The sequence below is a fragment of the Ranitomeya imitator genome, chromosome 9 (genome assembly GCF_032444005.1).
Source record: "Ranitomeya imitator isolate aRanImi1 chromosome 9, aRanImi1.pri, whole genome shotgun sequence".
Lineage (NCBI taxonomy): Eukaryota > Metazoa > Chordata > Amphibia > Anura > Dendrobatidae > Ranitomeya > Ranitomeya imitator.
This window is the reverse complement of record NC_091290.1, coordinates 39,690,159-39,707,516: the sequence shown is the minus strand read 5'-3', so window position 1 is coordinate 39,707,516 and position 17,358 is coordinate 39,690,159. Positions and strand designations below refer to the sequence as shown.

At 46.4% G+C, this 17,358-nt stretch overlaps 1 protein-coding gene across 1 annotated transcript in view; it reads right to left on the bottom strand.

Annotated features, from left to right (window-relative positions):
* CAPN1 (calpain 1) overlaps positions 1–17,358 on the bottom strand; it is a 73,897-nt gene that overhangs the window by 48,295 nt on the left and 8,244 nt on the right. Inside the window, exon 3 of the mRNA XM_069740036.1 lies at positions 1,842–1,911. Coding sequence (XP_069596137.1) covers positions 1,842–1,911 — 70 coding nt within the window. The remainder of the gene's footprint in view (positions 1–1,841; positions 1,912–17,358) is intronic.

Below are 17,358 nucleotides of genomic sequence, written 5' to 3'. Positions count from 1 at the left end.
TTGGTGTCTGCTGTTTTGGTTGCATGTTAAACCTGTATTCCTTCCTAGTTTTTTCCTTCTCTTCCCTTCTCTGTGTTTCCTCTGTGGTTGTGTCAGCATTTGGTGAGTTTGAGACTTTCAGTTACCTTGTCTGTATACCCTGTTTAATTGTCGTATTTATACACTGGTGCAGTCCACCTCCCTTGGGGAGAGAGGGGGACCACTGATAGGGCCTGCACAGGAGACAGGGATACGCTGGCGGCTCAGGCCTCCTAACCATTATAGGTACCCCTGAGATAAGGGAAAGCCAGGGTCCCATTATAGTGGCAGGGACAGGTGCGGGTCCCAGTACGCCGTCCTGCCCCTTTATTGCCGTTAACGGCGTGACAGGATGTTTGTAAGAATGTGAAGATAGATTTTAACTAGTGATGAGCAAATATATTCGTTACTCGAGATTTCTCGAGCATGCTCGGGGGTCCTCTGGGTATTTTTAGTGGGATGCCTGGTTGCTAGGGAATCCCCACATGTACTTAGCCTGGCTAACAGATGAAAATCATTCAGCTGCGGCAAGAGAAACAATCTCCGAGCACTAAAAAAAAAATACTCGGAGGACCCCCGAGCGTGCTCGAGAAATCTCGAGTAACGAGTATATTCACACATCACTAATTTTAACCATTGTAGGGATTCACTCTCTAAAGTAGGCATTAGGTAGCGTTCACACAGGCAATGCTGTTTGGTGCAAACAGGTGGGAGTTTTATTAATGTCATAAAACGCCAAGGAATTCTAAACCAAAACAGCCTCAAAGATATCGCAGCAAATAAATATTTCATTTAACAGCCACATATATATCAATGTGGGCTCACCCTAACATATTACAGTCCTTTCTCCAAGAGAAACCTTTACACACAGCAGAGGTACGCTCTACCAGTATTGGTATCTCCAGCAGTTTCCAGCACCAAACAGAAGTATTCAAGTCCAGACACAGTTGACACTGAACAGGCTGCATCTTCCACATGCAGCTCCAACACACAGACTACTCCACTTTTCTAGCTGACCCATGCAGTCTCCATTCAGAGGGAGAACCTGGCATGTCTCTCGCCTAGCTATAGCTCACATATTGGCTGGTCATTCACCACCAGCACACTCCACTCTGCTCAACTTTCAGCAGACTGACACCCCTAGAGAAAGCAGGTCCCTGGTTCTTAGTCAAAGGTTGTCAGATGCATCAAATCAAGACCTGAAGTGCCAGGATTTAACCCTAGGATACCTGCCTTTACTACACCGTGATCTGAACGAATGATCAGTAAATGAGGTGAAAGAAGTAGATATATCTGAAAAGATATTACAAAGCTTCTTATTTTCACATGTACTATTGGTGTTCTTTAAAAAAGATAAAGGAACGGATACTCTTATGTTACATAATCCAGCTGCTACAAGGCTAGCTTTAACAGGATGTCATAGACTGTACTGTAGAGTGATAAAATACAGTATTAGAATGCACCTAGACACAAAGCCTGACAAACACTCCTGTTTCCAACCAATAAAACAGAAAATGTCTGTAAAAATGATCAAAAACACAAATTATGAGAAACAATGATTAACATGGCCAGGCAGGAATCAAAGTCTAATCCCTATTGATCTTGATTTCAGTTTACTTGCCATACTATAACCCTATAAAGCCTAGACCAGTATAAGGACACTTAGACTATTGGGTTCTGTGGTCTTCCAGGATCAGGATGAGATAGGAAGCCTGAGTGCTGAGGACATAATATAGCTGCTGAAATAATCCTTAGTCGTTTGCTTCACTTACTACATGCCCGTTATTGCCCGTCCCCTGCCGTCAACCCTTATTCTGACTTACCAAGCGCTCCTTGGCAGATGTCTGTTCTTGTTGCACCATCCACGATAAACTGGGGGTTCGACATAAGTTGCTGCATATCCGGAAAACAATAAGAGGACAAAGAGTTAGGGGTCATTCATACAACCAACATTCAGAGTAATACATGTACATCTCAAAAATTTGTAACAACATTATTCTGGACATATTTTTTTCAGAGTTTGCAAAAGTCATCATTATACACAAAAATAAGATGATCGTGGAATTCATGATCAAGTCGCCCGATTACATGTAGCTGCCTTGGCTCCGTAATATAAATGGGTTATCAGCATAACCATAAAATAACTGTACTATTTCCTGCCCTTCTGCTGGACCGATAGCCTCTATGTGGTGTGACTGTAACATAGGTAATGCGATGCAGCGACACAGAGCAAGGGTTAACAGGGGAGAACAGTTGTTTGATTTAATAATGATTTAATAATTATAGGGAGGAATCTCGTTGCAGGGAGCAACAGGGGGATAAATCAGGTTTATGTTAAAGGGAACCTGTCACCTCATTTTTGAGCTATGAGCTGCGGCCACTGCCATTAGGGGCTTATCTACAGCATTCTAGAATACTGTAGATAAGCCCCCGATCTAACCTGAAAGAGAAGAAAAACAAGTTTTATTATACTCACCTGCGGGGCGGTCTGGTCCGATGGGCGTCGCAGGTCCGGGGCTTCCCATTTTCATGCGATATCATCATCTTCCTCGCTTCTTGTTGTGGCTCCTGCGCAGGCATACTGATCTGTCCTGTTGAGGGCAGAGCCAAGTATTGCAGTGCCCAAAACAAAGAACAAAGTTTGACCGCACAGCTGCTATCAGATCAAAAACGCTGACAGCAATGCCTCCAATGAACAGCCTGACGTCCCAGTTGAGGTGCTCGTGCAGAGAAAAAGTATCGACCAGCAGGAAATTTGAAGAATAGTGCGGCAACACTCACCGGTCCAGTAGTGGTGCAAAAATCTTTATTCAAGCCATTAAAACGCCTTCACATAGATGGCTCGGGACAATAGAAGGAGGTGAGCAGGATGTGACGACGGCCGTTTCGCGCTTGCGTCAGCGCTTCAACGGGTCTGAAGAGCAGTGGATTGGAGCAGGTACAAATAGGTGGGAGCAGGAAAAATACCCGCCCACCCCACCTGTCCTCACCCCCTTCCCGCACAGCCCTTCAAACGAAATACACATGTGTGAAAGATAAAAATACATAAAATGATAAAATATAAATACAATCCTGAGATCCATACCTCAGGCATACTGTTCATCAGTTCATTTCGTGTAAAACCGACTATGTAGTGCATGTATTGTTTTGTCCCTGCAAAAGGTATTACATAGGGAAGACAATACGTCAACTCTGCATACGCTTTAGGGAGCATTTCAGATCTATCCGTACGGGGAAGGGGGTGCCAAGGTTAATTGAACATATCAGAGATGCACACCAGAATGACCCAGAGGTCCTCAGCTTCGCTGGGGTAGAGAGGGTGGTCTTACCTGCACAAAGGGGCGACTTACAGAAGTTGTTATTGAGGAAGGAGGCCAAATGGATCATGCGCACGTGCGCGATGGGTCCAGCCGGCCTGAATGATAAAATTGACATGTCTATCTTTCTGTGATCATTTGATTCTCTTTTCTTCTCCCCTCCCCCCCCCCGTTTTCTTTAAGGATAGCAGGTTGTTAATTATATGTTGATAGACCACCCCTCTCCTTTTGTGCTATCGAAACCCGTTTAGTAGTCCGTATAGGATTCATGTAAAGATCTCCATATATATGTGTTCAGCGCATTGCTGATAGAGTTGTTAAGTTTGTGTTATATCTTCCATATTTGTACGATATCCCTTGTTATATTTGTGAGCTCACACAAGGAAAGGTATGGATCTCAGGATTGTATTTATATTTTATCATTTTATGTATTTTTATCTTTCACACATGTATTTTGTTTGAAGGGCTGTGCGGGAAGGGGGCGAGGACAGGTGGGGTGGGCGGGTATTTTTCCTGCTCTCACCTATTTGTACCCGCTCCAATCCACTGCTCTTCAGACCCGTTGAAGCACTGACGCAAGCACGAAACGGCCATCGTCACATCCTGCTCACCCCTTTCCATTGTCCCGAGCCGTCTATGTGAAGGCGTTTTAATGGCTTGAATAAAGATTTTTGCACCACAACTGGACCGGTGAGTGTTGCCGTACTATTCTTCAAATTTCTTGCAAGTATTGCAGTGCGCAGGGCCTCTCTGACCTTTCCAGGCGCCTGCGCACTGCAGTACTATGCTCTGCCCTCAACAGGGCAGATCAGTACGCCTACGCAGGAGCTACGTTGTTTTTTTTAGCTTTCAGATTAGATCGTGGCCTTATCTACAGCATTCTAGAACACTGTAGATAAGCCCAGAAAGGCAGTGGCCGCAGCTCATAGCTCAAAAATGAGGTGACAGGTTCCCTTTAATAACTACACAAGAACGGAGCAACTTAAGGCGAAAGTTTATGTTTATGTCTGTTTTACTTAGCGTCAGTCCGATGCTTGTCACTTCCTCAGGAATGAAAGCTGGATGTTGGCTGAGGCCAGTGCTGAGGTCTTCAGGCTTCCCCACCTAACAACTCAGTCTTCCCTTTTCTGGCGGCAACGAGCGGTCACCGGTCTGACCCGTTGAGCCCCTAGTCCATCACACTGCTCTGCAGCCAGGAGTCTCACACAACAATCTCCCGCTCAGCGTGCTCTGCCCTGCTGCACGCCCGGCGATGCTTCCAGGTCCTTCCTGCACTTGTCCTCTTTCTCTACCGTGCGGCCTTACGCTACCCGCATGATGCAGGTCCGTACTTTTGCCTCTCTCTGGCAGGAACCCCATCTCGCTCCCTGCGCAAAATCCCTTCTCTGACTCACCACGCCACCCTCTCTGCCGTTCATGGGTCTTCTCCACAACTACATGATTTCAGGCAAAGGAGCAGTCAAGCAAGGAGGCAGTATCAGCTGGGAATAGAGCTGTAGTGACAGAAGCTTCAGATCTACCATAGTTCTTCAGCCTCACTTGCATATCAATTCAAATGTTCATTTCTCCGTAACAGAATGTGACTGGCATCTTTCGAAACCCAACCCAGTTAAAAGAAGCTCAAAAGACTGAACATATGAACAGTAAGTTGTTTTAACATTGAAATGCAAATGTTCATTCTTTGAGAACTTTTTCAGACAAGTTCTGGAGTGGAACCATTGAGAAGAGACATTGTGTGCACATACCCTAATAATTACTTGTAGACCAACATAACCTCCGAACTTATGAAATCCATAAAAATTCACCAGTCTAGGGCCAATTTCACACATCCGACATTCACAGTCTAAGTACGTATGGCAATGTCTATGTCTGGACCAAACAAAGGTCTCCATTTATATACCTATGAGGCTGTAGAGTTAGTTTCAGGAGACCCATCCCAAACATTGTAGTTGATACTTGGACCAAGAATGTTGGAGTTGCAAAGTTGACCTAACCGTATTTATTAAGCCAGCAAACACTCATTATTTTGAGCCTGTTGGTTTCCACAGTCATCATATAGTAGTGCCCTTACATAGTGCGTGCCATGGCGCCCTGCACATAGACGTAGGCACACCGGAGAACCAGAGAGCTTCAGACCATTTCAACCAATTGCAGTAACGACTCGACTATGATTTACTGAATTGTGAAGTGTTCCCTATTCAAGTTTTTGAAACAAAAGTCAAACAAATGGGAACATACTTAGACATTTATAAAGACTTTCCATACTAATATAGTGGGGCTGATTCACGAAGACCTTTTAGCTTGAAAACTGAAGTACAAAAAAAAATTGCAAATTTTGGTGAGTTTCGGCATTTTTACACCAGGTCTACCAACGTTTAGCAAATGTAGCTTAGTCCAACACACATATGAAAAATTGCCAGTTTTTATGAATTCCCGTCCCCTAACAGTCTCTCTTGGGTGAGACACACTGGCAGGTCATTTATTGATTACATATCTTTGTAGAATCGAGATGATAAAATATAAGCTGGTAAATATACGTAGACACCACATCCAGGATTACTATAGGTCTATGAAAGGTTGGAAAAAAATGGAATGTCAAAAACGCTAGAATTGGTAAATGACAATATTCAAAACCTAAGGACTGATGATGGCCACCAAATCTTCCCTACCACGTTCACCTGCTTTTAAAGATCTAGCTGGCGGAAGTCAACTCTCTGCAATGTTTTTGGCTGGAGTTTGATTTCAGCTACCAGAACCAGAAATACTGCTCACCCTAGTAATACCATAACTAGTGTGCATGCATTTTCTTGTCAAACCCATCATTAAAATAGGTTTCCAGATCCCTCAACATTAATAATCTACCGGTTTGTACTGGATTGCCACCTCATCAAGGGACCAGGGTACATGGTACGCAAAGAAGTCTACAGAGGTGGGAGGGAAAGGAAAAAAAAGAGGAGCTACCAAGGCATAAGGTGAAGAAACACTAGAAAGCAGCAACAGCTATGTGTAATTGTTTTATCTCACACAAGTGCTGGATTCACAGATACACTGCTTAGTGCTGCTATAAAATACAGATGCAGGCCAAGAAACATAGGTGCAACAGCTGTGGGATCTCATGTGTGTGTGTGTGCGTGCGTGCGTGCGTGCGTGGGAGACATAGTTGCCAGTCTGCGTCCACTACCTCAGGAAAATTGATAATTAAAACTAGCATCTGCAAAGGGTTAACATGGAGAAACAAGAGGAATATGCAGTGCATTGGAAAATTTTTGGGAGGATGTGTAACAAAATGATGTAAAGCAAATTGCTTTTTTTTTTTTTTTTAATGGTGTACGTTTATCAACAAAATGCAAAGTGAATAAAAAGAAGAGTAATATAAATCAAAATTTGTTGTGTCTACCCTTTGCCTTTAAACCAGCATTAATTCTTCTAGGTAGCAGAGACTCTCCTGCGCAGAAGATCGATGAAGACTCTGCCCTATGAAGGGCAGATAAGGCTCACAAAACACCGCGAATGGATGGCGCATGCGCAGAATTACAGCGCTGCAACTTCATTAATAGCTGAAAATTGTCCAGTGGGTGACAGATTCCCTAAAAAAAAAAAAAAAAAGACAAGCATCCATAGCGTGACACATTGTGGTAGAATAAGGGTAGTGGGTGAGATGATGGAGTTGTGAATGTTGCAACCCCAATAGTATGATAAAATATAGTACACCGCACACTCTATGTGTATATTTGCAAGGTGATGGAAAGTTTATTAACAAGTATAATTATAGTACAAGGAAAGCGACCAGAAGTAACTATGACGTTTCGGCCCAACCAGGGCCTTAATCATATAATCGCTTTACTATGTTTATAGTAGGGGAGGAGAAGGTCCTTGTGGACGAAGCTACACACTGGAATGCCAGATAGTGGTGCGTGTAATAACGCAATATCAGCCCTTGGGTGGATGCTGGTGTATAGTGGTATTAAGCGGCGCTCCCGCGCCCTGCTGCCGGGAGCGCCGCTTAATACCACTATACACCAGCATCCACCCAAGGGCTGATATTGCGTTATTACACGCACCACTATCTGGCATTCCAGTGTGTAGCTTCGTCCACAAGGACCTTCTCCTCCCCTACTATAAACATAGTAAAGCGATTATATGATTAAGGCCCTGGTTGGGCCGAAACGTCATAGTTACTTCTGGTCGCTTTCCTTGTACTATAATTATACTTGTTAATAAACTTTCCATCACCTTGCAAATATACACATAGAGTGTGCGGTGTACTATATTTTATCATATACGTAGGGCTTACACAGCCCACTATACCAGCACCTCGCTCCCCCATTAAACCGAGTGCGCGCCAATTTTTGTTTATGCAACCCCAATAGTAGTCTGTGTTAAAACCAGCCGCTGCAGTCTGCCATCAGGTGGAAGGATCCCTTCTTCTTCTGCACATTTGTGGATATACAATGCCGTTCAAAAGTTTAGGGTCACCCAGACAATTTTGTGTTTTCCATGAAAACTCATACTTTTATTAATCAAATGAGTTGCCAAATGAATTGAAAATCTAGTCCAGACATTGGCAAGGTTCGAACAAAAGATTTTTTATTTGAAATAATAATTTTCTCCTTCAAACTTTGCTTTCGTCAAAGAATGCTCCCTTTGTAGCACTTACATCATTGCAGACCTTTGGCATTCCAGCAGTTAATTTGCTGAGATAATCTGGAGAACTTTCCCCCCATGCTTCCAGAAGCATCTCCCACAAGTTGGTTTGGCTTGATGGACACTTTTTGCACCATACGGTCAAGCTGCTCCCTCAACAGCACAATGGGGTTGAGATCTGGTGACTGCGCTGGCCACTCCATTACAGATAGATACCAGCTGCCGGCTTCTTCCCTAAATAGTTCTGGCATAATTTGGAGGTGTGCTTTGGGTCATTGTCCTGTTGTAGGATGAAATTGGCTCCAATCAAGCGCTGTCCACAGGGTATTATTATTTATTGTTATAGCGCCATTTGTTCCATGGCGCTTTACATGTGAGGAGAGGTATACATAATGAAAACAAGTACAGTATGGCATGGGGTTGCAAAATGGAGTAATAGTCTTCCTTACTCAAAATCCCTTTTACATTGTACAAATCTCCCACATTACCAGCACCAAAGCAACCCCAGACCATCACATTACCTCCACCATGCTTGACAGATGGCGTCATGCACTCTTCCAGCATCTTTTCAGTTGTTCTGCGTCTTACAAATGTTCTTCTGTGTGATGCAAACACCTCAAACTTGGATCCGTCTGTCCATAACACTTTTCTCCAATCTTCCTCTGTACAATGTCTGTGTTCTTTTGCCCATATTAATCTTTTCCTTTTATTAGCCAGTCTCGGATATGGCTTTTTCTTTGCCACTCTGCCCTGAAGGCCAACATCCCGGAGTCGCCTCTTCACTGTAGATGTTGACACTGGCGTTTTGCATGTACTATTTAATGAAGCCGCCAGTTGAGGACCTGTGAGGCGTTGATTTATCAAACTACAGACTCTAGTGTACTTGTCTTGTTGCTCAGTTGTGCAGCGGGGCCTCCCACTTCTCTTTCTACTCTGGTTACAGCCTGTTTGTGCTCTCCTCTGAAGGGAGTAGTACACACCGTTGTAGGACATCTTCAGTTTCTTGGCAATCTCTCGCATGGAATAGCCTTCATTTCTAAGAGCAAGAATAGACTGTCGAGTCTCACATGAAAGTTCTTTTTTTCTGCCCATTTTGAGAGTTTAATGGAACCAACAAATGTAATGCTCCAGATTCTCAACTAGCTCAAAGTAAGGTCAGGTTTAGGTACTTTCACACTAGCGTCGTACTTGGCCCGTCGCAGTGCGTCGGGCCGACGTACCGACGCATACTGTGGAAGTGCCACATAATGGGGGCAGCGGATGCATTTTTCCAGCGCATCCGCTGCCCCATTGTGAGTTGCGGGGAGGTGGGGGCAGAGTTCCGGCCGCGCATGCGCGGTCGGAAATGGCGGACACGACGCTCAAAAAAAATGTTGCAAGCAACGTTTTTTTGTTTGGACGGTCCGCCACAACACGACGGTTGCAACGTGTGGCAATGCGTCGCTAATACACGCCTATGGAGGAAAAACGCATCCTGCAGACAACTTTGCAGGATGCGTTTTTTCTGCAAAACGACGCATTGCGACGTGCAGTGCACGACGCTAGTGTGAAAGTAGCCTTATAGGTTCTCTAATCAGCCAAACTGTTTTCAGCTGTGCTAACATACTTGCACAATGGTTTTCAAGGGTATCCTAGCCATCCATTAGCCTTCTTACACAGTTAGCAAACACAAAGTACCATAAGAACACTGGAGTGATGGTTGTTGGAAATGGGCTTCTATACACCTATGAAGATATTGCATTACAAACTAGACGTTTGCAGCGAAGATAGTCATTTACCACATTAACAATGTATAGAGTGTATTTCGGAATCATTTAATGTTAGCTTCATTGGAAAAAACTGTGCTTTTCTTTCAAAAATAGAGAAATTTCTAAGTGACCCTAAACTTTTGAACGGTAATGTAGATTCGAGGATAGGCGGTTAAAGATGACCCCCGGTGAGCCAGTACTGATACTCTGGTAGTACTCTGGGTCTTGGATTACAAACAACCGGCACCTGAACGCTACAACAGGTCAGTGGCCAGCCAGTCGTGTGCCATATTATAGGCATCAGCGGTAGCGGTCAGGTGCTGAATGTTTGTAATCCAAGACCAATACCAGAATGCCAGTACTAGATCGCTGGAGGACAGAAGAGCAGCACGGTCATGTGCAAACGCCTATCCTCTAATATAAATTCACGTCATACTAACTTCAAAATCCAAAAATGCCCAGCAGCGCTATAAGCACAGAACGGACAGCATCCAGTGGGATCAAGCTACACTCATCTACCGGGACAAAGAAAACGGGATGCAGAAAAATGGCGGCAGGTGCTTAGGACTGATGAGTAAAAATGTGAAATATTTGGCTGTAACAGGAGGCATGCCGACGGGCTGGAGAGCGGTACAATAATGAATGTCTGAAGGTAACAGTGAAGCATGGTGGAAGCTACTGACTAGTTTTGGGCTGCATAGCAAATGGAGTTGGGGATTTGGTCCTGATTAATCATGGTGTCCTCACTTCTGAGAAATACAGGCAGATACTTATCCATCATGCAATGAAGTCAGGGAGATGTCCGATTGTCTTGCTACAGAATACATTTGGAGGCAACAACCCCAAACATACAGTCTGCTATTAAAGAGGGTATCCAGGACTATATTAATTTCATAATGTGGATCTAAGAACTAACAGGCAGGTAGTTGCTAACGAACTGCCCGTTCTGCCCATGCAGATCTCTGACGGCCGAGAGCAATCACTGACATCACAATGACAGAGCAGCCACTTCTCTTCAGCTCTGCTCTGTGTATGGGGCATGACTGACCTTATCATGCTGATTGACAGCAGGCTCCCCGCTGCCTAACTGCAGAAAGCCAACTGTTGATCAGCATGATGTTGCAGAGCAGCTCTGTTGAGGTAGAGCAGCTGAATCTCCGGCAGAAGTGGTTGGTAACGGCTCTGAACCAGATAGAAAAAAAGACATGAGCAACTACCTGCCTGTTAGTTTTTTTGGCTCATAGTAATAAAATATATATATTTAGTCCTGGAAAACTATCTTCAAAGAAAAAAATATAGTTCTTACCGATAACGGTATTTCTCTGAGCCCATGACGGCACCACGGAGAGAGGGGATCCGCCCACCAAGGACAGGAAACCTACGGATAAAAAGGCGGTACCACTCTCCTGCATCAGTTTGTTTACATAGATAACGATGGGAGACTACTAAGACATTTGTAAAATAATTTTAACTGCTTAGCATAACAAGATACCGCGTGAATTCCAACTATAAATGGATTATGGCACTATTTCAAGGTGTACACCCATAAGTGAAGGGAGGGAATGTACGGGTGCCGTCATGGGCTCAGAGAAATACCGTTATCGGTAAGAACTATATTTTTCTCTGATCGCCCATGACGGCACCACGGAGAGATTTGAATAGATGGTACATTCAGGGAGGGACCACCGCCTCCAGAACCCTTTTACCGAAAGTAAGGTCTGAAGAGGAGATTAGGTCCAATCTATAGTGCCTATAGAATGTGGATGGTGAGGACCAGGTAGCAGCTCTACATATCTGGTCTATGGAAGCTCCGGCCTTCTCCGCCCAGGAAGTTGCTACTGCCCTCGTTGAGTGAGCCTTAACCTCCCCAGGAACGGACATCCCACTTGCTGAATAAGATAGACTGATGGCGTCTGTGATCCATCTTGCTATGGTGGCCTTAGATGCTTTTTTCCCCTTCCGGGGACCCTGAAAACACACAAACAGAGAGGAATCCTCCCTACTCTCTCTAGTGACTTCTAGGTAGTGTAAGAGACATCTCCTTACATCTAGTGTATGTAGTGTTTGTTCCTCCTCGTTCTTAGGATTGGGGTAGAAGGAGGGGAGAGATATCTCTTGAGACCTGTGAAATTTTGAAGCCACTTTCGGGAGATATGCTGGGTCTGTTTTTAGAATAACCCTATCCTCTAGAAATTGTGTGTGAGGAAGGCAGGCTGATAGAGCTTGTAAGTCACTGACCCTACGGGCAGAAGTGAGTGCAACTAATAGAGCGGTTTTGAGGGATAGCGTTTTTATAGTAGATTCATGCAATGGTTCGAATGGAGGACTAGTCAGTGCTTTAAGGACCACGTTTAAGTCCCATTGAGGAACCACTTTTACTGGTAGAGGCCTAGATCTTCCTGCTGCCTTAATGAATCTAGAGATCCATCTATTTGAAGCTAGGTCAAAATTAAATAGGGCTCCTAATGCTGCCACGTGAACTTTTAGTGTACTGGTGGCTAACCCCATATCCAGGCCATTTTGTAGGAACTCTAATATGGAATTGATGGGAATCTCTTTCCCTATTTTTGCACCTGAAAAGGACAGGAACTTTTTCCATATTTTGCCGTACTGTTTCGTTGTAACCGGCTTCCTACTTTTTAACAGAGTTGAAATTAACCCCGAAGAGAACCCTCTGTTTTCTAATATTTTCCTCTCAAGAGCCAGGCTGTCAAGTGCAAGTTCTTGACTTGTGGATGACAGATAGGGCCCTGTGACAACAGATCCCGGAGGTCTGGTAATACCCAAGGGTCGGATATTGACATTTTCCTCATCCATGAGAACCAAGGTCTCTTCGGCCAGAACGGGGCAATTAAGATGACCAGCGCCCCGTCCTCCCGAATCTTCCTCAGCACTGCTGGAATCAGAAAGAGGGGAGGAAAGGCATAGACCAGATGATGACCCCAGGGGATCAGGAACGCGTCCACAGCTACTGGGTTCCCCAGGGGAGATAGGGAGCAAAAGAAGGCTACTTTTTTGTTTAAATGGCTCGCGAAGAGATCTATTTTGGGAACACCCCATTTTTGTGTGATCTGGGTGAATATCTCCGCATTTAGTTCCCATTCCCCCTGTTTTAGGCTGGATCGACTGAGGAAGTCTGCCTTGTAATTGTCTACCCCCTTTATGTGTAGGCTTGTCAGGGATAGAAGGTTGTTCTCGGCTAACTGAAGGATTGAGTTGGTCACTTCCATTAGGCTTTTGGAACGGGTACCCCCCTGATGGTTTATGTAGGATACTACTACCTGATTGTCTGACATCACTCTTACGTGGTGAGATTGAAGGACCCCCGAGAATTCCTGAAGGGCAAATTTTACGGCCAGGAGTTCCTTCATATTGGAGGAACTGTTTGCCAGGGAAGGGGACCAAATGCCCTGAGCTACCAAGTCGCCCAGATGAGCTCCCCACCCTGAGGGGCTTGCGTCCGTAGTTAGGACCTTTGATATTGGGATCAGCCATGGAACTCCCTGGGAAAGATTTTCCCGCAACGTCCACCAAATCAGAGAGTGATTGGTGCGAGGAGATAATGTTAACCGCCCTTCTAAATACTCTCCTAGAAAGATTTGCTCTGAAAGTAGCTGCCATTGGAGATCTCTTGAGTGTAGTTGGGCCCACTGGACCGCAGGCATGCACGAGGTCATAGAGCCTAACAGGGACATGCCCTGACGGAGAGTTATAGAGGGGAGAGATTGTACTCTTAACGCTAAACTCATTATCTTTTGTATCTTGCTCTCTGGGAGCCGGCATTCCATTTTCCTGGAGTCTAGAGTGAGACCTAGGTACTCCTGAACCTGAGAAGGCACCAGTCTGGATTTCTCTAGGTTTATTAGCCAGCCCAGGTCTTTTAGAGAGTGAATCACTAAATCTAGCTGATTCATACAATGTTGCGGGGAGGAGCCTATCACCAGAAAATCGTCCAGATATGGTACGATCAGGGTGTTTTCTTCCCTGAGGTGAGCCATTACCTCCGCGACCAGTTTTGTAAAGACCCTCGGGGCTATTGCTAGGCCAAATGGTAGGGCTGTGAACTGGAAGTGACTTAGGACTCCCTTGATGTGGATTGCCATTCTCAGGAATCTTTGGTGATCCTTGTGTATTGGGACGTGATAATACGCGTCCTTCAAGTCCAGGACCACCATGAAGCATTGAGGAAACAGCATTTTGATTGATGACTTTATTGTTTCCATCTTGAACGCCTGAACCTCTAGGTAATTGTTTAGGTTCCTCAAATTGATAATAGTCCTGAAGGAACCGTCTGGTTTCTTCCTCAGGAATAGAGGGGAATAGTACCCTTGCCCTCTTTCTTGAGGGGGAACTTCCAGGAGTACTCCTTTTTTTACTAACCCCACAATCTCTTTCTCCAGTGTTAACTGTTCTTCTGCCGAGGATCTCATAGGTGTTATCTTGAAAGAGGGACGAGGGTACCTCTTGAATGTTAATCTTAGTCCTGATTTTATGATACTTAAGATCCATTGACTGGAGGTGATCTTTTCCCAGGCTGGGAGAAAGAGGGATAATCTCCCTCCCACCTGGGGCGAACCTTCATTGTGGAGGTTTCTTGCTGTCATTGAGGTTTTTGTTAAAGATGAACCCTTTATTCTTCGTCTTCTTATCTTCCCACTTCCCCTGGCCTCTCCCTGGGTTCTTACGGAAAAACCTCTTGTTCTGAAAGGGCTTTCTATAAGAGGGGAGACCCAGAGAGGGGAAGGACTTTTTCTTGTCTCCTGCTTTTTCCAGGATGTCATCTAGAGTTGACCCGAACAGAAACTCTCCTTCACAAGGGATGGTGCACAATTTCGTTTTTGTCTGTAGGTCGCCCGGCCAATTCTTAAGCCAGAGAGCACGTCTAGCCGCATTAGCAAACACTGCTGCTCTGGCGGATAGCCTGATGGAGTCGGCCGAGGCGTCGGCTAGGAAAGCCGCGGCCCCTCTCATTACGGGTAGTGTGTTTAGAATTGAGTCCCGGGAAGTTTTCCCCTTCAATTGACCTTCTAGTTGGTTTAGCCAGATCATCAGTGAGCGTGAAGTACATGCTGCTGCAACTGCTGGCTTCAGGCCTCCTCCTGCTGCCTCCCAGGACCCTTTGAGAAAGGCATCTGCCTTCTTGTCCATGGGGTCTTTTAGAACCCCCATGTCCTCAAACGGGAGGGCGAATTTCTTTGAGGCTTTAGCAATCGCTACATCTAATTTGGGGGCCTTTTCCCAAAAGGAGCATGATTCCTCCTCAAAGGGGTATTTCCTTTTTGGCGTCAAGAGAGTCTTCCTCATGGGCTTCTTCCATTCCTTCTTAATCAAGGCCGCGATTGCTTCGTTAAGCGGGAAAGCTCTTCTCTTTTTCTGTTCTAGGCCCCCAAACATGATGTCTTGTACTGTTTTTTTAGGATGGGAGTCTACCAACCCCATGGTACTTCTCACCGCCTTTATGAGGCCATCAGTATCCTCTAGAGGGAAACAATTATGTCCCCCAGAGGAAGAAGTAGATGATGTAGATGAATCAGAGGAGGGTGAAGACCTTGAACTCTCACTATCACTTTCGGATTTTGAGACCGGAGATGGGGACCTGTGTTTGGACTTCCTCCTTTTTTTCCCACTTTTTAGTGACCTAAAGGTGTCCTCCACTTGCTCCTTAATTAGGGTTTTAAGATCTGTTGCAAACCCTGGAAGGTTTTCAGATACAGTCTGCTGAATGCAGGTATTGCATAGTCTCTTATCCCATGTAGGTGGAAGATCCTCTCTACAGATGGCGCAACTTTTGTGCTTAGTTTTAGCTACGCTTTTCCTCCCCTAAAAGAGACAAATAACACTCTTACTGTCTCTGACATTCACGAAGATCCACTTACCACCTCCAGGACCCATAAATACCGGTTGGGGGTTTTCTGCCTCTGGCTTTCTCCCCGACGCCGTACTGGACTCCTTACTGTGTTGAGACCTTTGGCGTTCCTTGCTGGTGTCCTGGTGTCCCTTCTGCTGTCGCCTTTTTTGCTGCTGCTGCTGCTGTGGCGATGTTGCAGGTGGAGGTGATTCGGGCAAAGGTGATGCCGGATTACTCATACTGCTTCTGTTTGCAGATGCTGCCTCGAGCTTGGCTGAGCTAGCGCTTTTATCTCTTGAGGCTCCTGCTTTTTACTGCAGAGCCACTGGGAGGAAGTAGATTCTCCTATTTGAATCCTCCCGCTGACCGCACCTGCGCAGAAGCGAGCGCTGAACGCCGGCGCCTGCGCAATAACTCCTACATGGTCCCTAACAGCCGCCTGCTAGCGCCTGCGCAAATCGTACCAAACTGACGGCCGGGCCACGCCGGCGCCTGCGCAGAGCGCACCAGGCGCCCGGCCGGAAGTCCCGCCGGCGCCTGCGCAGAACGCACCCGGAAATACACCGGCGCCTGCATGGAACATACCGGCCGCTGCATGCGCCCCAGCGCCCGGCCGGAACCCCGCCGGCGCCTGCGCAGAGCGCAACAGGCGCCCGGCCGGAAGTCCCGCCGGCGCCTGCGCAGAACGCACCCGGAAATACACCGGCGCCTGCATGGAACGCACAAGCACCCGGTCGGAAGCCTGCATATACCGGCGCACAAGCGCACCGCGAGACCACCTAGATCCCGGCGTGCTGGAGGCAGAAAGGCGCTGCTGACCGGCACACCCAGTCCTATGCAGCCCTGTAGCGCTTTTTCTGCACGCCCGATGGCAGTGCAGCGTGCAGACTTATGCTAGTTTTTAGGGAGGGTTGCGCTGCACCTCCCACAACCACAGAGGGACCCCCCTGGATGTTGTCGCTGCTGCATCTTACCTGGGGAGGTGACCGCGAATTCCTTGTCACCTCCCCCGCACACCCTGTCGGCTCACAGCTCCCAGCGGTGGCGCTTCGGGTCACCACCCTAGCCGAGGCAGAGGGACCCCAGCTGCCTGAATCGGACTGGTTGGCCCCGGAATTCCAACGATGACTGGTAAGTCCGTAGGTCTCCCATCAAGGACAGGAAACCAACTGATGCAGGAGAGTGGTACCGCCTTTTTATCCGTAGGTTTCCTGTCCTTGGTGGGCGGATCCCCTCTCTCCGTGGTGCCGTCATGGGCGATCAGAGAAAAAAAATATCTTCAGTGTAAAAAGAGAATAAGGAGTCCTGGACTTGATACGGCCTCCACAGAGCCCTGATCTCAACATCGTCCAGTCTGTCTTGGATTATATGAAGAGGCAGAAGAATTTGAGCAAACTGACATCCACAGAAGATCTGTGGTCAGTTCTCCAAGATGTTTGGTACAACCTCCCTGCCGAGCTCCATCAAAAACTGTGTGCAAGGCCAGTCTCACACGTCCAGATATTTCCGGTACCGGAATTATCCGTGTCCGTGTGCTTACGTTGAACATCAGTGTGGCACACGTGCGGCAGCCGTGTGCCGCCCGTGTGCTGACTGAGGACCACACGGACCGTGCAGGAGACAGCGCTAGAGTTAAGCGCTGTCCCCTGCGTGTGGTGCTGAAGCCGGTATTCATCCCTTCTTCCCAGCAGCGTTCGCTGGAAAGAAGTAAGGCTCCACCCCTATGGGAGGTGGAGCCGCACATTCATCACTGTAATGTGCGGCACCACGTGACCGCTCATAT